At 46.1% G+C, this 27742-nt stretch overlaps 2 protein-coding genes across 2 annotated transcripts in view; one reads left to right on the top strand and one right to left on the bottom strand.

Moving 5' to 3' along the window:
* Positions 1–472: 472 nt before the first annotated feature.
* On the bottom strand, positions 473–10789 carry Rack1 (Receptor of activated protein kinase C 1). The gene is made up of 6 exons (XM_084586033.1): positions 10569–10789; positions 10174–10345; positions 8412–8556; positions 1450–1659; positions 945–1085; positions 473–689 (listed from the first exon to the last, which is right to left on the bottom strand). The coding sequence occupies exons 1-6, from the start codon at positions 10675–10677 to the stop codon at positions 510–512; spliced, it is 957 nt and encodes a 318-aa protein (XP_084442159.1). The 5' UTR covers positions 10678–10789; the 3' UTR covers positions 473–509.
* Positions 10790–10917: 128 nt separating this feature from the next.
* The window catches only part of mts (protein phosphatase 2 catalytic subunit mts), a 41416-nt gene continuing 24591 nt past the window's right edge, over positions 10918–27742 (top strand). Inside the window, exons 1-4 of the mRNA XM_084586035.1 lie at positions 10918–11178; positions 15823–16032; positions 16170–16433; positions 25751–25912. Of these exons, the coding sequence (XP_084442161.1) occupies positions 11071–11178; positions 15823–16032; positions 16170–16433; positions 25751–25912 (744 nt within the window). The 5' untranslated portion in view covers positions 10918–11070. The remainder of the gene's footprint in view (positions 11179–15822; positions 16033–16169; positions 16434–25750; positions 25913–27742) is intronic.

The following is a 27742-nucleotide window of genomic DNA, read 5'->3' as shown; positions in this document are numbered from 1 at the left end:
GTTTACAGTGAACGGCATAGAATTGGAGGCACACATGTAGGCGGCTTGAATCCCTGTCACAAATTGGAAAAACTGGAAAAGGTGGATGCTAAATAAGAAGCGAATCAACAATGTGCAATGAACGGCTACGTCATAATTTAATACGAAATGACTTGCGCGTCACAATATCTCGTTAAAAAAAAAAAACAAAAAAAAAAAAAAAACAAGAGCAGAACTCATCAGAAATGCACTGCGTGCACTCCCACAGTGCAGACATTACACCATATTAGGTGATAACTGATAACGGCGAACTGATAAAACGCTACCACTGTTTAGCGAGACCTTTCCATGGTCCAGAGTACAGCTGCCACACTGCTACTACAGGTGCTAAACCAGCATCGCTTACTTGGCTAGGTCAAGCACATGCCCCAATGACCAATGCATCTGTACTTGTGACCAAAGCACAATTTTCAAGACGCACAGCACAACCATGTTGCCACATAAGTCCTTTATTTGGAACATTTGGTAGCTCAACGAGTGGTGCCAACAGACACCTGCCAGACCCTGATCAGGTTGTCCGTGTAGCCAGCAAACAGAGTCTGGCCATCAGCCGACCATGCCATGGAGATGCACTGGGGCAGCTCTGCCTTGGCATTGGTTGTCATCACTTCCGGTCGCAGCTCGTCCACCAAGCTCTTCCCCTCAAGGTCCTGTGTGGTTAACAAAGCAATATGCAACAGACAGCAGCCAGTTCCCACAAATTAAGTTGAATGCTTATGTATGCAAGGTGCAACCCTCATATTTGCAGGACACAATGGTCAGCAGAGGCCTCCTAGAAGGGCTGTCAGTCAGTATCATAATCACAGGGCACACCATCTCTCATTAACAAAAGCCCAGCTGGTTGAGCAGCCACCACTAATTACGAGCACAACTCGAGACCAATGTCAATCAGCTAGCAAACTCACCCAGATACGGATAGCAGCACCAGTGGCCACACACAGCCAGTAGCGGTTGGGGCTGAAGCACAGGTCATTTATGATGTCCTGGTGATCCAGAGTGTAGAGGCGCTTGCTCTCATTCAGGTCCCAGAGCATTGCCTGGCAATCCTGCACACATCACATGCATGAGTACTTAAGAGGAAACACTGTGTGCCACTTGAAAGAATCTGTTGACAGCACAGCCCTCATAATTGCAGGACACTATGGTCATCAGTAGCCTTCAAAAAAGGCATTCTGTTAAGTGTACTAATCATTGGGCTTAGACTTGCACAGCAGGTAGTGTTCAATATAAAGTAGCTGCCATTCAACAATAAACCTCCCCCACCTTCTGTAACTGCATGATGAAACCTTGATATACAGTTGGCCCCAGATATATTGATTTATTGTTTATCTCAAACTCTCAGAACACCCCCTTGAAAATCACACAAAAGTTCAGAGGCACATTCAAGCCTAAAAAGAGCTAGAAGCATACCTTTCCACCAGAGGCACACAGTGAGCCATCAGGTGACACAGTCACAGTGTTCAAGTAGCCCTTGTGGTCTTCATCATGTGCTTTCTTAAGCTTGCAGTTTGTCAGATTCCACACCTTCACCTCAGAGTCCCAGCCACAAGATACAATGATGGGGTTGCTATTGTTTGGTGAGAAGCGCACACAGGACACCCAGTCGTTGTGAGCATTCTCCTGAAAAAATGCAAAGTGCACAAAATCTGTTCAGCACAATGAACCGAGGCAAGAACTAGTCACTCATTACGCTTAGCCCATAGTCCTCTATATATGCAGTTAAGCCATAAATTATTCCATACAAGCACGAGATAGATTCTAAACTCCTGCATTCACTGCCAATGTGAACCACAGCACAGGCAAATAATACCACGCAATAATAGAGCGTTTAAAATGGGCTGACGCATGTATGGCTGTATAGCAGAACCAGAGTGCTTTGAGAAACACTATCAACAACCAAAAATATTCATTAAAACCAGACGTTTCAGGACCAACTCGTCCCTTCCTCAGGGGCGACTAAAATGCGAGGCAAGCAGATGGAAGCAGTGGCCTTTGCTTCCCCTTTCCCAACATGTGAGGGAATCAAATTGTGTATGTGGCGGGTAGCGCACCCGGTTTCCTATTCACTGCTGCTGCTGTCAGCCGGATGAACCAAGGATTGGTTTGCACGGCAAGAATGCTCACCTCCTCAAAGATTATTTTGTGGTCGGCATGTTCTCAGTGCTTGGCGAGTGGGTTGCTTTCAAACCCAGAGTTAATTTGCCAGACGTCATTTTTGCGTTGTAATATTCGCTGACGGAGGTTTATTGTTACGCCGATATATGAGGCCGGGCACGGGAATTTGTAAACAACGCCAAATTGTTTTTCTCTGGGGATGCGGTCTTTTGGTAGGGGTAGAAAACGGCTGGCCGTTGCGGTAGGTTTGCGAGACACACAGACTTGTTTTTGCAGGATGTGTGCCAGCGCCTTACTGGTGCCCGCCACGTATGGGAGCATAATGCGAAGGCGCTTCGTCGTTTCCATGCTGACAGACCCTCTTGTCCTACGAGCCCGACGCCAAAAAGCACGCTAAATAAACGCGCGTGTGTAGGCGGACTTCTGCCGAAGATGTTCTCATTCAAGTCAGAGTTCTTTGCGATGGCATAACTCCAAATATGACTTCCGTTGGTATCAGTTTGCTTCACTTCTATTCTGTATCAACAAAACTTCATAAAGAGCACAGGCAGGTAAGCCAATGTGATCACAACACACAGCCCATAACACATCCCCCACTGAAATGAGGGATGTCTGCAACTTGCAGCCACCTGTATGGCTAGCACATACACCAGGAATGAGCCAAATCAGATCATATGCAAAATCTTGAAATTAAGCTCCAAATAAACATAGTGTACATGTATGGAAAGTGCAAGGTTGCAACCACAGCAAAAAAGAGAGAGGGGGGGGGGGGTGGAAAGACACACACACACACACACACACACACACACACACACACCACATAAGCACTTTGAGAAGTGCCCAAGTGTCATCCTCCATTCCCATAGTTGCTTGTTTGCACTCATCACACAGCTTCAAGGACAGCTAGTCCAGCAAATGGCCATGGAAGGAACAAGCCAAAAATAAACTAACAGCCTCGCAAACATGGGCCACCAGGCATTAAATCGCACACCATCAAGAGCAAAGGCAAAACATACAAGTGTTTATCTAAATCTTCAGCTGCAGCAAAAAGCATGGTCCTGGAACAACCACTATGTCAACTTAGTGCATGGTATGGACCACTAACTGTAGTAGGATACAACTTAAGGGGGGACACCCCTCTTAAAACTTTTTTCCTTATTTATGGGTGGATCTGACTGAAACTTGCACCATTAATGTACTTTTGCATGCTGATTTCAAATATCTGATTAGTTTTCTTGTAGATGAAATAGCTTTCAAAATATTACCTAATTCATGTTCTTCGTTTGGAGGTGAGTTAATTACTAAACACTTTATGGCATGAGGAGAATAGCCCTGCCAGAGTGATCTAGAAGGATCATAGAGTGCCGCTAGTCATGAATTAACGTGGTAGAAGAATTTGAACCAAAGTTACAATAAGTCAAACTTTTATGAATAAAAGCCCAGGTTGGCACCTAAGATTGATAATTAATTCTGTAAATGTTGCCGCATAATAACTGTACATATTTTTGTCCTACGGCACTGTCGAAGGTTTTCTCTTTCTAACAAGACAAGAATGAGAGCTATAGCACAAATAGACTAAGAGATATCTCTCCTCCAAAATTGCAGTTTTGAGAAAACGAGGAAAAACACTTCACAGCATGTAGGTGTAAATTATGTCAATGATTGATATGTCAACAAGATCAGAAACAGGTGGAAAGTGATCTGAAGCGAAAATTAATGGCCTATGCCAATTTGAGCCAAAGTTACGCAATAGGAAACGCTTGAAAGGAAAATTCCATTTGGGTACCGAAGACAACATAACCTTCTCAGCAAATTTTCTTTTGTCGTCACTGCATTTACCTTGGTTTCATGAGACTCGCAGGATTCCCTTTCTAGAAAAAAAATTTTTTAAAGCAATAGCAAGAACAGGACCAGAGATATTGATCTTTAAAAAATGCAACACTACCAAAATTGGGGGATTGTCGGAAGCACTCAAGCCTCACGGCATTTAATCAGGAAGGGCAACCTCAAAGACCTCATGCTATTAAAATGCACCAGGAGCATAGTCGGGGTGCATGCTGTCGCGGTGTTTTCTTTTTTCTGTTTTAGCAACGCCAAGCGAAGCCGCCCGCTTCTTTGCAGAACGTACGCTACGGTGCAAGTCCTTTTCTTCAGCTCTCCTGGACCCAGTTGCTGTCACATTTGTACTGCATTCTTGCAGAATTGCTGCTGCTGTATGCTTGCAGCCGGCATTGAAGCGCAGCACAGCTTCTGCTGTGGCTGCTTCCACAGCAAACAGTGATGAGTGCCGCTCTTTGTGGATCAAGGTCCAGATGACCGAGTGGAAGCTTTCGTTCGAGTTCTGGGTCTTCCCCCGAATGCACCTCTGCAGCAGGCTCTTCTCTGATAAACGACTATAAACAGGCAAAAGAGCATCAGCCACATCTCTTGGCAGACTATAATTGTGCTTTGGTGCAGGCTCCTCTTTTGCCTTTGCAGCGTTGTGGCGGCACCATGACATCTCACCGGTAGGACACAAACTGTGTTTGGGGCAGTCATCAGTAGATGTGATGTGGTAATATGTCGCCATCACAGCTCGCTGCATGGCATCCACATCACCTACATTTGATCGAAGCGCTCGGCCATAATATATTGCCAGCTTGTCAACTAGATCAGCTGTCAGCCTTCCTCTGCCGCCAAGACTTTGCTTCCCTGCACCCTTGTGTCTCTGCAAGAGGTTGCGCAAAGCTGCTCCCATACGCTTGTGCACGTGATTTATGCAGTCCTCTTTGACTATTTCAATGTAGCCATAGATTGCAGCATCTTTAAGAGCACTGAACGTGCGACTGTCCCCATCGCATAGCATGGTTGTGTAGCGCATGTTGTGGCGCTGCAGAGATCTTTCAAACAGAATTTTGCCAGCCTCTACTTCCATTTGACCAGCCTTGGAGTTGGTGTTTTTTTGGCACTGGTGGCGTGATTTCCAAAGTTCGTAGCCGTCAGTGTTTGGCTTGGGACCAATTTCGCAGCCCAGACAAAAGTTTGACAACACCACATAATCAAGCACGTAACCAGTGAAGAGTTCCACCACGGCACCGACGCCTATATGTGATGAGTGTCCGCGCGTCATCCATGTGCCGTCGTAGCACACGGCAATGTTCCCCCTATGCCCAAAACACAAGTCATCGTAGACCTTCGCCACTGCCTGCGCGGCTTGTGCCATAGCGGTCGTGGCGGCTCGGGTAGCAGCGGGTTGCAGTGTGTTCTTCAGATGCCGTTGAAACGTCTTGTTGTGCATCCCGCGCCGCGACAACCCCATCGCCGAAAAGATATTGTTCATTGCTGTCTGGCCGTTACCGGTCGACAGCATTGCTCGACTAGCCAGAATATTCAGCTCAAAAGGATTGCACCTTTTCTCGCCGTCAACCCTCCGCGAGTTCCACTCGGCCGCAATCTCACCGCAGTTGTCGCACAGCACGATCAGTTTTACGGCGAGGCCATAGCTCCGGTCGCTGGTAATTAAACGCACGCATCCACGACACGTTTTGCACCGCACGGCATCCAGAAGGATATTCACAATGCTGAGGTCAATTACCGCATAGGAGGCTGTTCCGTCCGCATCTGACTCTGCGGACGCACCACTTGCATCGGCGAACAGCGCGGTCTTTCGTGCCGTCGCCGGCGTCGATACCAGTCTATCAAGCGTAGCCTGCTCACGGGCACTCACTTGAGTTATGTCACTGTTAGTGACAGGCGCGGTATCAATATGTACACGACTGCAGTCGGCACGAAGAACGGCGCCGTTGTTCAGCGGAATCGGAGAAGCGTCGCCGCCCGCAACGTGATCGTCACACAATCCCGCAGCACTGGCACTTGCTTCTTGCACAGTATGCAACGAAGTCGCATTCTTAACGCGTTTCTTTGGTTGCTTTCGCCTGAACTTGTGCAAAGAGCGGTACTTCTTCGCGCCTGGCATGACTCTCGCGTTGCACTAGCGTGGTCGGCAGAAAGACAAAATGGCGTCACTGGGAGTCCGCATTTCAGGGCTAGCTTGCCGGAACCAACCAAACGACGCCATTTTGATCACGTGCCTTAACCGGCCAATAGTAGCGCGCGCTGCATGCTATCTTTTTATTTGTTTTTTATGGGGAAGGCGGAGCGCACAGGGTTGCTTTCCGAAAGAAAAAATAAGCCGAAAGCGCGCGCTTTCGAACGAGACCAAAATCGCCGCGGTGGAGCGCGTAGTTCTCATGCGCCGGGCGATCGAAATTGGGTGTCGTTTGTCCGCAATTTAAAGGGCAGTGGGTGTGGTACTGCATTTTTTAATCGCTATAACTTCATAAATACGCGGGGTATAAGGATGAAAATATGCGTGCAGATGCGGAATGGTGCGAGGAATACGAAAATGAAAAAATTGAAAATCCGATTTTCAGGCCGATTTTCGGTGCCAAAGAGCCGTGTCCCCCCTTAAGCAGTTTCTAACTATGGGTAGTGGCATGCAGCATGTGTATTGCTCTGCTTAACAATTAATAGAATAATTTAATATTTGCTTAAATAAGCTAAATTCTTGAGCCTTTAGCTCCTTAAGTATCTTCCGCAGAGCAGCATAGTTGCAACAAAAACGAAGAGAAGCAACTTGCTACTGCAGGCAAATTGTGAACAACTACAGATTCAGCACAGTGGGCAAGTCAGGTGGGAAATTGTATATGTTGACCCATAGAAATTTTGCTACCAAATCGGATCACCCCTTCTTGGGAATTTGTAGCCTTGCTTCATCACAGGCCAAGATTCTGCAACTAGGTTGGGGCAATTGAAAGAGAAGGGCTGGTCACCTAGGCAGCTTGTCTTGACACCACTCAACCAGAAAGTGAAGCAGAGGTGCCAAGTATTAACTTTAAATAAGTGCACCCAAAATGCTGTAAGGATGTGACTAATCCAAAAAGCATGCAGACTGGCCCCAAATTAGTATTCATGTATGACCTCATTACATAGCACAGCTCAGGAATCGAAGGTTTCTTAAGATGCCTCTACTAGTTAAGGAGAGCACACCATGAAGCAATTCATCAAGTAACCACTGCTCATAAATGCAAAGCAACCATGACACTTGCTGCTTTGAAGAACATCTCCCCGCACTTAAATTTAGCAAGACACAAACACAACCAACAACTTATCTTCGCTCTGCCAATTTTACAAAAGAATGTCTGTTTAAAAATAAAGCAACTATGTAACTGCTACCAGTCAGATCTCAAGCTGTAATATAAATGCAACCCAAAAAGATAAGTCGCAGACAATGCCAGAGCTTGCCCATAATGATGGCCCACCTTTTGCAGCAGGTGGCTGGTTTAGCGCCAAAAAGCAAAAGGTGCAGCCAAAAAAAAAAAAAAAAAAAAAAACAAAATCACAAGTGCATCTTACTGCTGCTTGCAACCACCAAAACTGCCACATAACACCACACGCACGGTGGCAAACACTGGAGCAAAGTGACAATACTGCATGGTGACACATTAAAAGCAGTGCACTAGCACCTTGCAAGAAGTGCAAGGTCTTTCACTGAACATAGTGGCTGGCACGTTGCAGACCCAAGGGCATCGCAAAAATCTACACATTTGACTACTTACCACTGCCAGACATGACCTGTCTCATGGTATCTATGCCTGGTGCCCCATCATAGCACCCATGATATTACAGCAAGCCTTTCTTACTGCAACTACCACAGCAAGATTTCTCTTGGAGCCAGGACATTTTCTTCTAACAAGGGCAAAGATAGACTGCTGCCATGCTTGCTGTTGATATACTAGCTTCACAAAACTAACTAGCTATGGACAGATGTAAGAATGGTGTGTGTTCAAACAATAGTTCAAGAAATGCATTGCATGTCACCTCACATAAAATAACAAGAATTAAAATTTTGTTTCTCCGCTACGACAGCAGCAGAATGGAGCAGCCAATGCAAGAGCATATCCCCGCCTCCTCTATCAAATACAAATGGGTCAGACATTAATACATCATGAAGTGTCCTCAATCATGCAGTCTGCCAAAGTAGCTTTTAACATGTTTTTAAAACATGCAAAACTATTACTGCGAAAAATACTGCAGAATATAGACCATTTTACAACCCTTGCAGAAATCGGTATGACTGGGCTGTCAAGGGGGAAAGTCGTCACTTCCCTGTGCTACGAGAGAAGCCCAGCTCCCCAATATGGCAGCACCCTTCACCCCTTTGTAAAATCGTGTATACACTGCTACACATATCTAGTGAGCCACAAAGCATCACGTACAATAGTGTACTTGCACTGTGCCAGTGTGTTCCACAACTTGATGGTCTTGTCCCGAGAGCCTGAAACAATCTGGCGATTGTCAGCTGAGAACGCCACGCTTAGGACATCCTTGTGGTGGTCTTCAAAACGACGGGTTGTGCGTCCACTGCAAAGAATTCCAAGCATTTCAGGGGAGCCCAGCAGCAGCAGCCACACCAAATGAACTTTTTGTACTGCTCTCATTCAAATGCTGATATCACTGCCAGTCATCAGCTAATACATGCATAATCACAGAGCAGTGCACACATAAAAGCCAAGCCCTCTGGAAAGGTAGCCTGGATGCATATTAGTTTCAAAGCAGTAACATAACAGTGACTGCTTCCTCAACCAGATGACCTTAGAACCAACTATTATGCATAGGAAGTTGAGGTAGCTGCCTGGCAGCTGCATACTCCTGCACAAAAACGCCACTTTTTAACAAAAAGTGCCATTTTTGTTTCTTCTCTGACATTTTTCAGCATGCATTTTACCTTAAGTCGCAGGTACAACACAAACCACCCTTATGTGTTGAAAATCTTCCTTTGCGTAATAGGATCGTGAGGTTTACTGCCTTTCAGCAAAACCACACAGGCAGCAAATTCTAGTGTAAATACCAAACACCCATTGATTTTTTCATAGTAACAAGCTTGAACACTGAAGCCTAGTACCTTCAAATCTGTCTGCAACAGTACATGCACTGTAGACATCGACACTTTGCCAATATTACAACTGTACTGGATTCAACAATACAACGCAAGACTAGGAGATAAGCTAAGTGCAATATGCTGTCAAATGACAGGACTACCAAGCAGCCAGACAATGCAACGATTCATACAATATGGGAATCATGGGAAATACATGTGCATTTATAGGTTAGCTTGAGCCCATTGCCAGTTAATGCCTTCTAGGGCTAATATGAAAGCATATGCATATATCAAGTAATCCACGTTCAGCAAAGGATGGCTCACTAAACTTGTCTCCCTGCTTAGAAAAAAATACACCACCCACAATTATTAGGCACTCATGAAGTGCAAAACGCAACTGCAGTAGAGGCGTGGCAACACACTGCCTCTAGTGAAGTTGTATTTTGCACAAGTCAGCTGCAAAAAAACTTCGCACTTAGCAATACAACGCTAAACCTAGTTCGGCGTGCATGAACTACGCTCAACATAACCGTTCAAGTACAGGCTCAATCACATTTAGCGGGAACACGCGACTCTACGGTTTATCCGCTCCCACGGTTTATGCGTCTAACCCAGTAATCTATGCACAGTGGCGCATGAGAAGTGGTACCACGAGGTGGTGCCATTGGTGCTCCGCATGTGAGCAGCCACGCGGAGCAGTTTTCCCGCTAAGCGTGATTAACACAAATCTCGAAGCAACGCGGTCGTTACAAGCCAACTTGCTCCTGCACTCTCATACTCTCGACGCCTCAACTACAGCGCCAGATGGCCTTATAGCACTGCACCGAACTATGCAGCTCGTGTCCAGTGCCTGGCGCAATGCCAAGCGACTGTATTGCGCCCTACGAATTACTCCCCATTCTGTTCAGAACAATACCGTTACAATTACGTGATAGCGAACTTATCGAACTACCAAGCAAACCTTGTAAGACCTTTCAACAAACCGACGCGCTAGGAAAAAGCGCTGTAATGTCGAAACCTGCAAGAGAACAGTGTAGAAAAAACGTGAACGCCGCAACAAGGAACACCGAGGAATCCTGATCCACATTCTAAAAACTCACACGATCAAATCCCACAGCCGCAGTGTCTTGTCCCACGAACACGACAAAGCATACTGGCCGTCCGATGACATCACGACATCGGTCACGAAGTGACCGTGTCCCTTGAGACGCCTCTTCGGAATACCGTAGCTCGTCTCATCTTTGGTGAGCTCCCACAGGATAAGGGTTTTGTCTGCGAACACGTTGCAATCATCACAATCATCACCATTCCTGCTGGTTCTGTCTGCAACCATCAGGCATGTCGGCTAACACATTACTGCGATCAATCTGTAGCAAACAAGAAATGGATGTTTTACCTCAAAAATATAATAAAAGCAAAGTTCATTCCCTCAAAGATTACAACCATATCATGCAGCACCGGCACCCCAAAAGCACTGGCATGGCGTCATACGTACCCCGCGATGCGGACAGCACTGTCTCAGGAAATTTCGGGTTTGTTGCAATTCGAGTTACCCAGCCATTATGACCCCTTAGGGTTCCCTTCAACTCCAACTGCTCAGACATTTTTAAAAAGTTGCTTCCGTACGGCGATGATGACAGATTTCAGAACTCCAGAGAGGGAAGTTCCAGCACTCCGTAGCCCACCACAGAGCCAGAAAGGACCGCACTCCTAGAATCACAACATAGACATGACAAAAAAACTGTTATTTGACTAACGCAAAAATTATTTATAATTTTTAAATATAAAATTAACATTCAAATTGCCTCAACATAATTATATGATTCCTTTTTCAGAAGTTGCAGCGCTCTTGTTTTTCTTGTTTCGACAGCCATTTTGAAGTGGTCCTGACCGGCGGTGTAGGATAATTAATAATTGTGCATAAGTCTCTGATAGTTTGCTGGAAAAAGACGAAAACGCACAGCATATAGGGGTTCAATTTCAGGTATATTTTTAAAATGTCTATAGAAGATAAGGCAGCGTTAAAGGAGCTGGACGCGTGGATTGAACAGCTCAATGAGTGCAAACAGTTGACAGAAAACCAAGTAAAGACACTGTGTGATAAGGTAAGTAAGTATACGCCGTGTATTTAGTTCTTTCATTTTTGACTCTAGAGCTTTAAGAAGGGAAGGTTTTGGTTTCATGGTCGTTATGTGAGCAGCATGTCTGATGTGCTCGTCCTAGTGAGCTTCTCTGCGTTCTTGTGCAGCTCATGATTACCCTACGCTGGGCGAAGAGACGCTAAGTCCGGCTTTTTTGTGTCTTGATAAGAGTAGGTTCATGTGTGACCCCTAAAGGTGACAAGCTGCAGCGAAATGACCTCATCTTAGGTCATACTGCTCGGGAATGCGGTCGATCTATATAAAACGAGCTGTGCAAAAATGATAGGCCTAAGCGAGGAGGAAGGGACGGGCTGTGTGTGGCTTGTTTGCTGTAGGTGTAGTTGTCCTTTACGCCTCCTCTGGCTGCTATTCCAGCTGGGATTTTACAATCATTACATGACATCAGTCCTGCCAGCCATTTGTGTGTGTGCACTGAGCGTTCATACGATGTCTAGTTAGGAGGGGGAGGGGGGGGTGTGAAATGATATGTGGATACTCGTGAGTTGCGGATGTTTGGTGTCCCTGCGTGTGTCTCATCGCTGCTTGCGTCAGGGACAAAAGCTCAACGTTCTTCTCGACCCTGCGAGAATCGTCAGTAACCGGGCTTTGCAATTCCACATCGTTGTCGTCTATGTCGAGAGTGGAAAACAGCGTTCGATGGCCGCTGCAAGCGTTGCCCTTGCACGCGTCAGACGCAGAATGCGTGCGCGCTCCTGTGGTCGTGCTTCATGGAGCGCGTTGTACTTCAGTTATACTTGGAGAAATGAGTGTTTCACAAGTTGCTTGTGCAATTGAAGTCGATATGATAGTGCATGTGTTGCAATTTTATGTCGCGGTTTCGGGAAGGCGTGAATGAAATTGACTGTTCATGAATGGGCTAACTTGACACTTCAGTGTTGCCAAATCAAATAGCTCAGTTCCTGCCCAAAAGTAGCAGGCACTAAAGGTGCCGAGGGTGACCAGGTTCTTGAGGCTGTTTGATGAGTGTTTTGTGCGTTGCCAACTTTTGTATTTTAAACCTTGTGGACGAGGTTTCTTTTCTTTTTGTACTTTGTTTATGCAACATTGGTAAAAGCATGCACACTCGCCAATTTGCATTTTTGGGCTACAGTGATGTGTGCCTTTTGTAGCTGACGACTTTTGTTATTGTATGGCCTCTGTTAACAGGTTTGTCCCGAATCTTTATCAAACAAGTCTGCCTACCTGTTAACTGCTGAAGGGGTGCCCTGCTCCAGTATTCCTTTACAGTAATTACGGTCAGATGCCATTTACCTTTTTTGTGACCCAGGAAGAAAGGATGTAGCTGTTGCTGTAAAACAAGTTTCAAGCATTAATGCAGTCATTTCTTTCAACGGTCATTAGTAAGCAATACAAGCCCTGTATACATCAACTCGACAGAGTTTGGTCGAGTTAGCCTGTGAAGTAAAAACCAATTGTCGGTTTCGTGTATACGGCTAACTCTCCTGGGGGCGGGAGGGGGGTAACTCACTTGTCTAGAAGTGAGTTCATGTAGACACCGAGCAGATCGAATAAGTGTGACCTCGCTTACCTGACGGTGACTCGTCAGGTAAGCGGGCTACAATGTATACAGGGCTACAAAGTAAATGGCAAACATGTATCCCTTGTGCTACTGCGCAATCACTTAAAGGGTCATAAGGTTTGTCACACTAGGCTGGATGATTTAGGCAGGTTGGTCATTTTTGCAAGAGGATTTCACCTCTTTGTGCTCTGTTAGGAAGGCTGGGACACAACTTGGAAAGGGGCAGCAGTTTACAATAATACCCTTGTCTGCATGACACTATATTACCCTGCTAACTAATCAACACGGTAAATAAAATTAACATTTTAATTTTTCACTCTGGTTAGCAAGTTAGAGCTGTTAATATTTTTGCACTAACAGCTTAGCTTATGATTAGTTTTTTGTTTAGGTAAGAAAAGCTGCAGCAGACTTTTTTCTTGTCATAGCGAAATAGGGTGAGCAGTCATGAATCAGGGTAATCGCTCTTGCTCTCGTGTCTTAGCTTTCCACTCAACATGTCCCCATGGCTAGGGCTGTGCTCCTCCCAGTGACCTTCAACGGGTGATCACAGTGGGTTCTGGATCAGGCCTAACCACATTATTATGCGATGCAAGTGTTGCCAACCTCAGATTAGGGAAGATAAGTACTAAACCAGGTGACTGTCATATTGGCGTCTGCCAAACTTTGCTGTGGGCAAGTACACAGGGCAAAGGCCTGCTCTGTTCTGACACTTCTGTCAGTGTGCACGTGAATGCTCAGTGCACATTCAGTGCATTTAATGTGGGATCAGGTAGCCTTGTAAGAACACCACTGGGCTTTATAGCCCTTTGACACCTTTAGTGTGCACTGCAAAAATTGTGCATTTTGTGCACCAAGACTGTTTCTTCAGCAGGTCATCAGAGTGGTGGCAGGCAGTTACCACAATCAGAGAAGTGCTGCATGTAACCATGCTGTGTAATAATAAATTAATGTAAGGTCATGGACAAAAGTTTATGGGCTCTGGGTTCACGAGAAAAATCCAATGTTAAGGATACTGAAACTATGCAACTGAACTTTATTTCGGATATAGCGGACTTCTGGTAGTCTCCCTGCCTGCCATAGCACGCACAATGTGCATGTGCGCCACTGTTTCACGCAGCTCAGTTTCTGGGAGGCCTATATTGGTGACCACTGGCTACACGGATCATATCGCGACATAATGTCTTGGCCAAATTAATCGGTTTGGGCCCACTCACATCCAAAACGAGCGTAACACCATCAACTTGCACAGGCATTGGCTGGGACCACGCCCCTAATTCGAATTTCCAGGGTTTGAATAAACAAGATTTTACTGTGCAAGAGCAAAAATGTCCCTTGTCTCATTGTTACATTATCAATGGATCATTTAAGGCAAACTGCACTCTAAGCAATATCGACAAAGGCACATTACTAAGGGAACATTGTTCAAAGTACCGCCGCTGCTTTTGAAGCATTCTCCAACGAAAGGGAAGCATGGATGTTTGGCTAGTGGCTGTTGAAACAAGTACACAGTCAAGTATGCAAGCCTTAAGTGCTGCCTTCACAACTGTGTCAACAGAAGGAGTATATATCACTCATTGACACAGGTGAACAAGCAGTGGCATAATTGACTTGCTGATTTTTATTCTTTTGTTGGTTTGGTTTATGGGGTTTAATGCCCCAATGTGACACAGGCTATGAGAGATGCTGTAGCAGAGGGCTCCACAAATTTCAACCATCTGGGGTGGATTGAGATTGCATGGGGTGCCTTGCTTTTCGCCTGCATTGAAAAGCAGCCATCGCGGCCAGGATTGAACCCGAGTCTGAGTTCAGCGTTCGAGTGCCCTGTTGAATCCAAAGATGCATGTTCAGTCCTGGCTGCAGCAGCCACTCTTCATGTGTAATATAGACTCATTAGTGGTACATTATTGCTTATGATAGTTCTTTTGTCTGAACGAAAATATGAAGCTCTTTTGCTATTGTCCTTTCAAATGCAGCCATTTTATAGACTTGCTGATAATTTTCTTTGCACACACTTGAAGCCAAGTGAGTAGCAATGAACACATAAAGCTATACAGCCTTATATATTTTTTTGATAAACTAATGTTGGCATGAGTAATTATTTGATATAAAAAAGCTTTCACTTTCGCTTTTTTCTGCATAGCTAGAACAGGAAGTAGCAACAGTAAGTTAAGGCTCATGTGAGCCTAATTTTTGGAATTCTCAGGACAGTGCTCTGTCAGCAGCGGTTGTTTGTGGCCCAGGGAAGCGTAGTATGCCTTGCCTGAAATATTTATGGTGTCAAACTAGTTTTCTATGAAAATCCTGCCTAGTAGTTTTGTGAGCAGATCCAGACTGGCATGCGATTTAATCGTTTCGTGGGTCACATTTTCATTGCTTCACTGTAGTTGCTTGTAATAAATGTCATTAAGGGTAAGTTATCATACAACTGCACATTTTTCATCATCATCAGCCTGATTATACCCACTGCAGGGCGAAGGCCTCTGCCATATTTCTTCAATTAACCCGGTTCTGTGCTAGCTGCATCCATTTGACCCCTGCGAAATTCTTAACCTCATCTGCCCACCTAACTTTCTGCCGCCCCCTGCTGTGCTTTCCTTCCTTTGGAATCCTGTTTGTTACCCTAAGAGACCATCTGTTATCCTCTCTTCGCACTACATGTCCTGCCCATGCCCATTTCTTCTTGATTTCCACGAGAATGTCAGTAACTTGAGTTATTTCTCTGACCCATTCTGCACGCTTCCTATCTCTTAATGTTACACCTACCATTTTTCGTTCCATAGCCCTCTGCGTTGCCCTCAACTTAAGTAGAACCCTCTTGGTTAGCCTCCACGTTTCAGTCCCATATTTTTATGACAGAGTATATTCAGCTCTCTTCCTTGGATAGTATTTTGTGGCTTTAACACTGATTGGTTATTCTAGTGGCTGAAAGGACTGTACATAAAACACCTGTTGGAGCATACCTGTAGTGATTCTAGTACGTCAGTATGCTGAAAATAACAAAATAGATGCCCTCAGTGTATGTTTTAACTTGATCTGTATGTTCTTGTTCGGTGTCTTTGCTGGTACAGGCAAAGGAGATTCTTGCCAAGGAGTCCAATGTCCAGGAGGTAAAATGCCCTGTAACAGTGTGTGGAGATGTGCATGGCCAGTTCCACGATCTTATGGAGCTGTTCCGCATCGGGGGCAAGTCCCCAGATACAAACTACCTTTTCATGGGGGACTACGTGGACCGAGGCTACTATTCGGTTGAGACAGTTTCCCTACTGGTTGCGCTCAAGGTGAGCACCTTATTTGTACTTTAATCGGCGATCTTTCATCTTTGCAGTGATGCTGCATCTGAATAATGCTGCACTCATGCGTAAACAAGATGCTTAAGTGTGGCTGCTTACGTATTGTTTGTTGTGGCACTAACTAGGTGCGGTACAGGGAACGAATCACCATCTTGCGGGGCAACCACGAAAGTCGGCAGATCACGCAAGTGTATGGCTTCTATGATGAGTGCTTGCGCAAGTATGGCAACGCCAACGTGTGGAAGTACTTCACGGACCTCTTTGACTACCTGCCGCTGACTGCGCTGGTTGATGGCCAGATCTTCTGCCTCCATGGAGGCCTCTCCCCTTCCATTGACACCTTGGACCACATCCGGGCATTGGACAGGCTGCAAGAGGTCCCCCATGAGGTTAGGTCCCACCACGCACCTCTTGGCAGTTCAGGGTGATGCTGAATTTTATCCTCAGGCAGCTCAAATGTTACTCTAGACAGTTGATTAAATGCAAATTACTGGTAAGTTGCTCATTCTTAGCATTAATAATGGAAAGGGCAGAGCAAAAACTAGAATGTGTACAGAATAGGGGCTTAAAAATATTAGAAAAACTGATATTTGAAATTTTCAAATTCACTGCACTGCATGCATGACCATGTTCAGTCACAACGAAGCATCCTCAAAATGCAAAGGGGACTTTGAGAAGGCCTTCCTGGCAAAGCAAAGCACTTGGCAAAACTGGGAAAAGACGTCCAATTGTTTGATCTGAAATTTTTTTGAACAATTCTGTCTGATCAATTCTAGTTCTGTTTGAACAATTCTAGTTTAATTTTATTTGTGAGTACTATGTGAATTTGAAAGACAAACAATGATTGCTATTATTTTAATTTTGCTTTTTTTTTTTTTCCACTTGTATAAGATATGAGCTCTCTATTTGAAAATTCTAATATTCGCGACACTCCCAGTGATGAATAATTCAAGAATATTTTCGGATTTACCGAAAATATGCTTCGATGCCATCGGCATCGAAGCACGGAAAACAGTACTGTCGGTTAACGATGGAGAAGAAAGCCGCCATTATTAAACAAGTAATGAGCGGACGATCGCAGGCTGACGTGGGTAAGGAGTTCGGCATTTCCAAGCAAACAGTCCCGGATTTTCTTAAGAACAAGGGCAGGATCCTGGAACTGGGCTGTCAAGTCACGGCTGCAGTTTATTTCGTTCGTGGCGCGCGAATGAGCTAGTTACATGATTTTATTTTTATTCCGCGCACTTTTTTTAAGATACACTTGAGGCTGTCTTTATCGCAACTAATGGGGGTTTCTGAAGACTCTCCAACTTCGCAAATCTCATTTATTGTCAGAAGTCAATATTTCATAAATTAGAAGAATTGTGAATCAAAAAAAAAAAAAAAAGTGCTCTGATTTTGTTAAGATGCCATCATTAGTAAACAATGTGCAGCATACTTTATGCACTCACAGTTCTCCATATTAACCCCGGTGGGGTGGCGCAGTGGTTACGGTGCTCGACTACTGTGCCCAAAGAAGTGGGATCGAATCCCGGTCTCGGCGACTGCGTTTCGATTGAGGCGAAACTGAGTGGCGTCCGTGTGCTGTGCGATGTCGGTGCACGTTAAAGAACCCCAGATGGTCGAAATTTCCGGAGTCCTCCACTAAGGCGTCTCATAGCCTAAGTCGCTTTGGGATGTTAAACCCCACAAACCAAACCAGTTCGCTATATTAACTCACCTGAATGTAGGCATGTTTACTTTGGGGGCAAGAATGCTAACGTTTCATTTGGATGCTTTGTGGTACAGTAGCAGCTATCAGTATATGAGATGCTTCATGTCATCCAGATTTTAGCATAGCCTCACCACTTGATCGAAAATGTTTTAACATTTAACTTGTACTGCTTGTATAAAGCCTGTGCAATTACGGTAGAACCTAGGTGTAGCAAACACACAAGAAATAGTGAAATAGTTCTATGTACAGTTAAACCTGCTTAAAATGAAAAAAAAAAAATGTTTGCAATTTTTTATTACATTTAGGTTTTTGTTATATGCAGGTGTCGCATAGGTCTTGAAATGGATGCAGAATGGAAACCAAAGTAAAAATTAAATGTAAGGGAAATCACCTTGAAAAAGTTTACAGTAAATCCCCCATAAAAAGGGTGAAGCGTTGCACGATTGCACTGACAGCAGCTCGATTGTGGCAGCTGCCACTACCCTGCCATGGCTTCTACAACATGCTACTATTCAGGCGAGGAGGGTGGAGGAGTTGGAAGCTTCCAGTCACATCATGGCCAGGCTAAAAGCGCATGCGGTCGCGCTGCCACCAGCTGTGGCGGCGCGCCTCCACCTGCTTTTTCACACATTTTCGTTTGTGCTGTTGGCCTTGTCGTGACGCTGGGGCTACGTCGACCCGGCCTTCACTTGGTAGCGTGCAGAGACTCGGGGTTGAAGTAGGATTGAATCTTCGAAGTTGGTGAAATATGTACAAGCAGGTTTAATGGCACTTTGAGAAACTTATTTACAAGATTATTTACACGAAAAAGAAGGGTACATCAGCAAAATGGCAAGCGTTAAGAGTTCATAGCAAGAAGCGACTGGATGAGCCGTTTACCCAGGGCCCAGAGCGACATTTCGTGCTCTGCAGCGTCCTTAAAACCCCCTATGTCCAGCCCCTCTCTGAAGATGCTGACCAACCAAATCCAGGGCACGCCCCTCAGGTATCGGCATCCAATCGAACACATCACTGCACTGATGGTCTGAAGCACTGACTGGTCCGGCATTCATTCGTTGGGCGTGATCACTTGTTGGCGGGAAAAGCTTGGGAACGGCGAGGAGAGGAGGTACATTTCTATTCTTCAGCAAAGAAACCACAGGCTGGTTCTGACAAGTGGTTTTACTTCTCAGAAACCCGAGTGCACGTGGCGCCGCATCCGCTCCCAGCATTGTCCGTTTTCGACAATTGCAAATCTTTCCTGCATTCCTGGGAAATCACTTAATGGCTGTATGCGTCATGCTCCTTTCTTGTCCTGCACGTCAGCGGACATGTCACTCCGTCGTCTCCTTTGGAAAGTAGGCATTCCTCACTGGACGATAGGGCTTCTCGACTGGAAGGGTGAACAAAAGAAAGAAAGCACTTCCTGCATTTCCCGCAGGGGGGCGTTTCTTTGTGTTTTTCCAGACGTTCTCTTGGCAGGGTCAATTTGGCATTTGCAGAGTGTCCACAAAGCAAAACAGGCTTACAAAACAGGATTCCTGGAAACAGGCTCACTTAGAGCCATTGGACCATCACCACATATTCACAATACTTATCCATGCCCACAGGCGAACAATAGAGCGCGCAAATGCGGATGCTTGGTCGTAACAGCCTCCTCCCCCGCCAGAAGAGTCTCGGAGGGCAGCAGTCCCAGCTGCTGCATGAAGAGACGACTTAATGGCCTGCACGTGAACGCTTGAAGCTCGCTGTTGCTTGTCGCGTTGTCTTGATTGTTGTAGGCCAAATTGCTCGAGCTGTCTGAAACTCAACCACATGTCTAAACAAGCACTCGGCTCCCGTCTGAAGAGACCAGGTTAAAAGAAAACTGCCATTGTTGTTCGAGAAAAGCCCACTCTCAAGACGTTCAGGACCCACGTATGCCTAGAAAACCAAACGTGCTGCTTTACATAGTCACACATATACAAGCGCACGGAAAAAAAAAAAAAACCTGATTATCAATTTCGATACATGGTGAGGAACATCTCGGACCGCTTAGAAAGAGCGGCTAAGCGCGTCCGCATTCCCATTTAACTTCCCCTTTTTGTATCTTATTTCAAAATTGTACTGCTGTAAAATCAAGCTCCACCTAAGAAGGCGACTGTTCTTCGATGTCGCAGTTTGCAGCCAAGCCAGGGGACAATGGTCCGTCTCTACGGTGAATTTGGCCCCTCCAAGATAGCACTGCAATTTTTGAATGGCCCATACAATGCAAGCGCACTCTTTCTCTGACGCGCAATAAGCCCTCTCTCTAGAACTCAGTTTTCTGCTCAAGTAGAGCACGGGGTGCTCATTACCGTCGTCATCTCTCTGGCAGAGAACAGCACCTAACCCTCGATCACTGGCATCACACTGGACCGTGAATTCTCGGGCATAGTCTGGAGCTCGCAATACCGGACGACTAATCAGCACAGCCTTCAGGTTTACGAAGGAGGCTTCCTTTTGTTCGTCCCAGACTACATTTGTCGGTTCTGTCTTGCGGAGAGCGTCGGTCAGAGGGCTAGCCAAAGCTGAATAGTTAGGGATGTAGTGATTGTAGTATCCCGTCAGACCCAGGAATGCTCGAATTTCCGTCTTCGTGCTCGGCCGCGGGTAGTCTGCTACCGCAGAAATCTTAATCTCGCTGGGTTTCCTGAAACCTTGACCTACATTGTGACCCAAGTAGTCCACGGTCGCCCTTGCCAGGCAACATTTCTCGGCCTTTACGGTTAGTCCAGCTTGACGCAAAAGGCTCAGTACAGCTCTTAGATGTACCATATGGTCCGCCCATGAGTCGGAAAAAACCGCAATGTCATCTAAGTAAGGCACTGCGAATGTTTCACACCCATTTAAAACCCTATCCATGAGTCGGGAAAAACAAAATGGAGCATTTTTGAGCCCGAAACTCATCATTGTTGGCTGGTAGCTGCCCGTCGGAGTGACGAAAGCCGCGTATCTGCTGGCGCGTTCAGTGAGCGGTACTTGCCAGTATCCTCGAGTAAGGTCCAGCGTAGTCACCTATGCCGCTCTACTGACCTGTTCTACTCTCTCCTCAATATTCGGAATAGGATACACTTGATCCCTGGTGAGAGAATTTAGCTTTCGGTAGTCTACCACAGGCCTAGGGTCTTTACCTGGAGCTTCTACTAAGATCATAGGCGAAGCATAATCGCTTTCCGAGGGTTTTATTACTCCCAATTCCAGCATGCGAGTTACTTCCCTATCCAGAATTTCTCTTTGCCTTGGAGAGAATCGGTAGCACCTTGATCGCACTGGCACGTCTGAAGTCAGCTCAATATCGTGCTCAGTCAAATCAGTTCTGCCTGGCCTGTCCACGAAGCAGGCCTCAAACTCTGTTATTATCTCGCCCAGATCGGACAGCTGGGATTTCTTTAGTTCTCCTCTCTGCTTTGTCTTTTTGAGAAGCTCCTGAGCGTTGCTTCCTTTTCCGCTGAGACAAATCAAGTTGTCCCCAATCTCCTCAGGAAGGTTTAACGTTAGATTTACCATGGTTTCCCTCTGCTCATAAGGCTTCAATAGATTGCAATGATAAATGCGCACTGCTTTACGCCTATCGGGGATTTTCACTGCGTAGTTAGTGTCAGAAAGCTCTGCAACGACTTTAGCAGGTCCTTCCCACTGTACTTCGAGCTTATTCTTGGGATCATTGGCTTGCTCCATAGCTAAGTCCTCTCGGGTTCCACTTAAAAGTCTCGTGAGATTCCTAGACACTGGCGGCAAGACGTTATTCTCAAGAACGTCCTCATTCCGCGTCTCATCAAATTCACTTTCAAGTTGACTTATTTGAGATGCCTCGCTCTCAAAGTTTTCTGACCCGCTATCTTCCACATAGACCACTGTTTTAACTGCCGTTTCCTCCGCTGTGGAATTTTCTGGTATGAGCAGTGTAGCTAGTTCTCGCGCCTTTGAACGTGTTAAGGCTTGCACAACTCTGTCTCCGAAAAGGATGCCCCTCTTTCGCAGTAGCATGTCCGATTTGTTGGAGAACAAATACGGATAGCACTTAGGAAGCTTTCCTGAAACGGCAGCCTCGGTTGTTAACTTGCCGAAAGGGCCCTCGATGACCACGTTCGCGATTGGCAAGCACACACTCTGTTCCTCCACTACCTGGCGGATCCACGCACACTGTCCTGTATAGTCGGTAGGCGACACATACGCCGGATGGACAACATCCATCGTTGCGGCCGAATCGCGCAGTACCTTGCAAGGCTTCCCGTTGACTACTAGGTCATGCAGGTAGGGTTCTAAAAGCTGCATATTTTCATCGCAGTCACTGACATACGAGAAAGCAAACTTTTCTTTCCGGCAGTTGACGGCAATGTGACCCTGCTCATTACACCTAAAGCATGTGAGCGGCTTCCTAGCCTCAAGCTTTTTCTTTGTGTTCTGCGCGTTGGTCACTTCCCCACTTTTCTCACTGCCGTCCTTTCTAGGGCGTTTGCCTGAAGAAGCCTTCCTTTCTTCGTTTGCAAATCTAGCAAAGTGCCTTTTCTGACGGTTATTCACACTGAACTTGGGATTGCGGGGCCTATCCACTGCTGGGTTGCTGAATTGTCGGCGCGAAGCATACTCCTCAATGAGTTCGGCAGCTTCAGTTGCCGACTTAATGTCGCCTCGGTCCTGTAACCAATTTCTTTCTTTTTCTGGGAGGCAGCTATAAAACTGCTCCAAAAGAATTCGCTCGACTACAGCGTCCCTATCACTGTAGGAATCAGTGCTCTTTAGCCACTCGCCCAAATTAACTCTTAAATTGTACAGGAATTCAGGGTAACTCTCGTCCCTGGACTTAGTAGCGTTCCGAAAACGTCGTCTGAACGCCTCGGCGCTAAGCCTATACTTTCTCAGAAGGCAAGCTTTGACCTTCTCGTAGTTGTCCGCGTCCTCCTTGCTTAGCCGCGCGACAACCTCCGCTGCCTCGCAGGGCAGAACCGTCAATAATCTCTGAGACCAAGTGTCTCGCTGGAAGGACAGTTTTTCGCAGGTTCGCTCAAAGTTAGCCAGATACAGACCGATATCCCCTGATATCACATATGGCTGCATGTACTTTGACATCTTGAAATCTGCCTCCTTGTTGAGACGAGGTACCGCTAGCTGGGGACAATCGCCCGACCTCTTGCTCAACTCTAGTTCTAATTTCCGGAGCTCAATTTCTAGCTTCTTTTCCTCTCTTTCCCGCTCTTTCTGCTGTCTGAGCTGTTCCTTTTTTTGCCCGATGAGGTTCCATGCTTCACTGAGCTCCTCATCATCGGTTCCCAGATCAGTGATTGCCTTTATAATCAAGGGTTTTCGTGCCAAACCACTTGTATCAATTCCCAATTCCTCACACAATAGCAACAGGTCCGGTTTCTGCAGCTTTTGTAGGTCCATGATCGCTCCGAGTGTCGGCTACTTCCAAAACAACAGTGCAAACTACCAAACCTAAAGGCGTTTCCACACTCTCTTTACCAGTTCTAAAATCTAACCCTGTTCTAGAACCTGGTCCACATCAGAAGAAAAGCCAAGCACTCACCCACACATGCGATCGATGTTCCGAGCTGCTCTCTTGTTGGCCGATTGTTGCGCCTGCTTGTTACTTGAGATGCCACCTCCGATCACCAGATGTTGTGGCTTGTAGATTCTGATCCACCTCGAATCACCAGATGTTGTAGCTTGTAGATCCAGATCCCACCTCCAGTCATCAGATGTTGTGGCTTGTAGATTCAGATCCCAACGCTGGACACCAGTTGTCGTGACGCTGGGGCTACGTCGACCCGGCCTTCACTTGGTAGCGTGCAGAGACTCGGGGTTGAAGTAGGATTGAATCTTCGAAGTTGGTGAAATATGTACAAGCAGGTTTAATGGCACTTTGAGAAACTTATTTACAAGATTATTTACACGAAAAAGAAGGGTACATCAGCAAAATGGCAAGCGTTAAGAGTTCATAGCAAGAAGCGACTGGATGAGCCGTTTACCCAGGGCCCAGAGCGACATTTCGTGCTCTGCAGCGTCCTTAAAACCCCCTATGTCCAGCCCCTCTCTGAAGATGCTGACCAACCAAATCCAGGGCACGCCCCTCAGGTATCGGCATCCAATCGAACACATCACTGCACTGATGGTCTGAAGCACTGACTGGTCCGGCATTCATTCGTTGGGCGTGATCACTTGTTGGCGGGAAAAGCTTGGGAACGGCGAGGAGAGGAGGTACATTTCTATTCTTCAGCAAAGAAACCACAGGCTGGTTCTGACAAGTGGTTTTACTTCTCAGAAACCCGAGTGCACGTGGCGCCGCATCCGCTCCCAGCATTGTCCGTTTTCGACAATTGCAAATCTTTCCTGCATTCCTGGGAAATCACTTAATGGCTGTATGCGTCATGCTCCTTTCTTGTCCTGCACGTCAGCGGACATGTCACTCCGTCGTCTCCTTTGGAAAGTAGGCATTCCTCACTGGACGATAGGGCTTCTCGACTGGAAGGGTGAACAAAAGAAAGAAAGCACTTCCTGCATTTCCCGCAGGGGGACGTTTCTTTGTGTTTTTCCAGACGTTCTCTTGGCAGGGTCAATTTGGCATTTGCAGAGTGTCCACAAAGCAAAACAGGCTTACAAAACAGGATTCCTGGAAACAGGCTCACTTAGAGCCATTGGACCATCACCACATATTCACAATACTTATCCATGCCCACAGGCGAACAATAGAGCGCGCAAATGCGGATGCTTGGTCGTAACAGCCTGCCTGTCACTGGTGCCATCCATCGTCCTCGCTACTGACAATAACTATTGGCATCAGAGCCTTTCAAGCAACAGCGTGGCTGCGATAGGTGCACACTGCTTGCCCTGTGTGTCTTCTTTCCAGTAACTCAGCTGTGGCTACGAAATAGTCGACATAGCTAGATTGTGATATCAGGATCAACCGTCGCAACACGTTGAAAAGCGAACATTACATGCTTCAGTGGGAGTGATGATGGGGCATTTGAGAAACTTGTGATATTGATGACTCTGCTACTAGCAGGTTTACCTGTAGCTGAAATTCATAATAAAAAAATTTCGTCAAAACATACACAGTGGTCCGCTTATATAGACCTTGTGCAGTTGCTAAGCCTTGTTATTGGGAACACATGCATATAAAAGTCCATCAAAAACGTGCAAGAGCAGTGTAGTGTAGTCAGCAATTCAAGCAGTACTTACTGAACAAATGGGGAGAGCTTTAGCTCTATTTCAAAGCTGGATTAGGTTGGCTTCCCCACAGGAACACTGAACGGTTGTGGTCAGACACTGTTTAGGGCGGCTTTTGCGCATCATAGTTGTGTAGCGTGGAAAATGATAATGCTACGCTAGAGGAAATGCTGTTCACATTTTCACGACCTCCATGACAGCTGGCATGAATACAGGATGGTTCCTGCAAGACTACAGTTACCTCAGTGCACTATCGATGGGTGCAAGGGGCATAACACATGCTGGCCACCTGGCTTCCAACCCTTCACACCACCTTCTGTGGTGCTGTTGATGAGTGTAAGTGCAAGGTAAAAGTGCAAAACTTACCAGGAATACACACCACACCTCCAGTCACTTGTGTGATGCAGTGAAGCCTGCATCTGAGGGGGGGGTTTGTTTTTTTTCCTGAGGAGTTCGATACATCTGTTTAAGGGCAAACAGTATTCAATATCTACAGCGGTAATTACATACGTTTATCTAAAATATTTACACAGCATTCGATATAGGGAGTAATTAATTATTTCAAGGTTTAACTGTAAGTTCGATTATCTTAAGGGATTTCTGTGGAAATAGTGAAATGGCCATTTGGTGTTCGATATAATTAATCATCCACTTATGTTAAAGGGTCGTGTAGGTTGTGGTTACATCTGGAAACCTTGGCCGTACTCATGCGGGAAACTACTGAAAGATGAGCCAGCGTAAAAGTGGCTTACTTCTGCTCATTAAAGAATGGCTTTACCTTGTATGCAAAAGGTCTCATGGTTTTAATGATTGTTACAATTTCAGGGACCCATGTGTGACCTGCTGTGGTCGGATCCGGATGACCGTGGTGGCTGGGGGATCTCCCCCCGAGGTGCTGGCTACACCTTCGGGCAGGATATCTCTGAGACCTTCAACCACAGTAATGGTCTCACCCTGGTGGCCCGAGCACATCAACTTGTCATGGAGGTGAACACTCTATACCTGATGTCCTGCCTGACATTATTGTCACGTGGTGGTGACTACTGTAGCAAACAAATGAAGAGACTAGCGTGGCACTGATATAAAATCTTCTGACTTGCACCCACAAGATAACTAAGCAGCTCGACAGCAGCGATAGGAAGAATATGTGGCATTCGTCAAACTACAAATGGCCACTGCTCCCACTGCTGTTCTGTTTAAAGTCTGCAAGAAAACATTGAGATAAGTGACCAAAGGCAACTAGAGCAATGTGGAAAAAGACATGCGAATGGCTGTAATCATTCGTATTTCAGCGCATCTTGTGCTACATAAAGTTGTGGGGGGAGCCGCCCCAGACGACTTTGAGCATGCAAAAATGAACAGAACAAAGTCTTTGCGGCAGTACCAAGATCGCTTTGCGTGCTACAAGCAAAGTGATGAGGCTCTGTATTGCGTCGTTCTGTATTGTCTGCTACCAAGAAGGGGCTACATAGCACTACAATCAGACCGACAGCACACAAGAGACGATTAATAATACGAAAACAATACTTCGCTATGTTCACAGATTTCTATCCGCAGACCACGTCCGCAGGCTGCGTCCGCAAGCAGGCCGCGTCCTCATTAGCCACACCGAAATGCAGTGACCGTCTGGAGCACATGGTTCGAGAGCCGTTCCGACTGCCCTCAGCAGCACGGAGGCAGCGGTGCGGGGCTAGTAAAAGGCGCGGCAGCGCCCCTTGCGGGGAGGAGAGGCGTTTTGCTTCAGCCGTTCTGCTGGCGCGCGCCTCCGTTCGCGCCACTAGATGAGTATTCTAGTTCACTATACTTTTAAGCATGAACTATTGTAGTGCCATCCGACAGCGAAAGCAGCGGAGACTGCTGCGTCTGCTACGAAGATGTGTCATCAGCGCTGAAACATGACTCGTTGCATCAACTGAGGTCACTCATTGCTATAGTAGGCGTTCCTCCGTGTTTTATCGTCCCGAAACTTGCGGGGTTCTGCCAAATTTCCACTAACCTGGCACTAGCTAAGAGACAGGCGGCACGGCAAGTTCGTTATATCAAGGTCAACCACCGCGACATGTTCATTACATGGAGTTTTCAATTACACCACTTCATTGGGGGCGGCGTTGGGGAATTGATAAACTTCATAATATCGAGGAATTCACTACATGGAGGTTCATTACATAGAGGTTTTACTGTAATTGCTATTATTTAAAATGTAAACATCAAGGGTCCTTCAGCACGTGTCTTAGTGTTTAAGGCACACATGCACGATTTCTGGGCATGTGCAGTGCTGCTGGAATACTGCCATGCCATCAAGAATAACTTTATAGTCCAGTTTTCCTACATTATAAAGTCTCATGCGGACTTTGTATGGGCTGAAGGATCCCTGTAACGACTTCTCACTGAAATCTGCATTCAAACCTAGACTTGATCGCTGCGTCACATCGTTGTGTAAGTTGTAGGGCCAGATGTCTGTGCCTTAAGGGCAAGTCGTTGGGCTTCCTTTGCAAGGTAGGTAGCAAGGCCAGGGTTGTCTTCATCAGCAGGGATGGAAGTGCTGTTCCAATTGCTCCATTCTGCTCCATACTGCTTTCCCTGCTCCATCCTGCTCCAAAATTAAATATTGCTCCAAACTGGCTGTTCTGATGTTTTGCCACCAAATTTAGTGAACACGGGAACAATGTAATTGCACCAATGGAAAAAATATAACGCATCTTGCACTGGGCTTAAGCAAATGACATTTTTTAAGGGAAAGAAGCATGGAGCATAATAAATATTTGTTCTCAAGTAAATTTACTATGAGCCACTGGTGATTGGAGATAATTGCGAGAA

This window comes from Amblyomma maculatum, unplaced genomic scaffold, assembly GCF_055883805.1.
Source record: "Amblyomma maculatum isolate TAMU_Amacu unplaced genomic scaffold, ASM5588380v1 scaffold_13, whole genome shotgun sequence".
NCBI classification, from domain to species: Eukaryota; Metazoa; Arthropoda; class Arachnida; order Ixodida; family Ixodidae; genus Amblyomma; species Amblyomma maculatum.
This window is presented reverse-complemented; position numbering and strand designations above follow the sequence as displayed.

Bases quoted from the DNA above. Each gene is read 5' to 3' on its own strand.
- Rack1 (XM_084586033.1), bottom strand. From the start codon at position 10,677: ATGTCTGAGCAGTTGGAGTTGAAGGGAACCCTAAGGGGTCATAATGGC. The intron at 8,557-10,173 runs GTGAGTTTTTAG...AATTCTTTGCAG, and splicing joins CGGCTGTGGGATTTGATCGT to TGGACGCACAACCCGTCGTT. The intron at 1,086-1,449 runs GTATGCTTCTAG...TGATGTGTGCAG, and splicing joins TGTGTGCCTCTGGTGGAAAG to GATTGCCAGGCAATGCTCTG.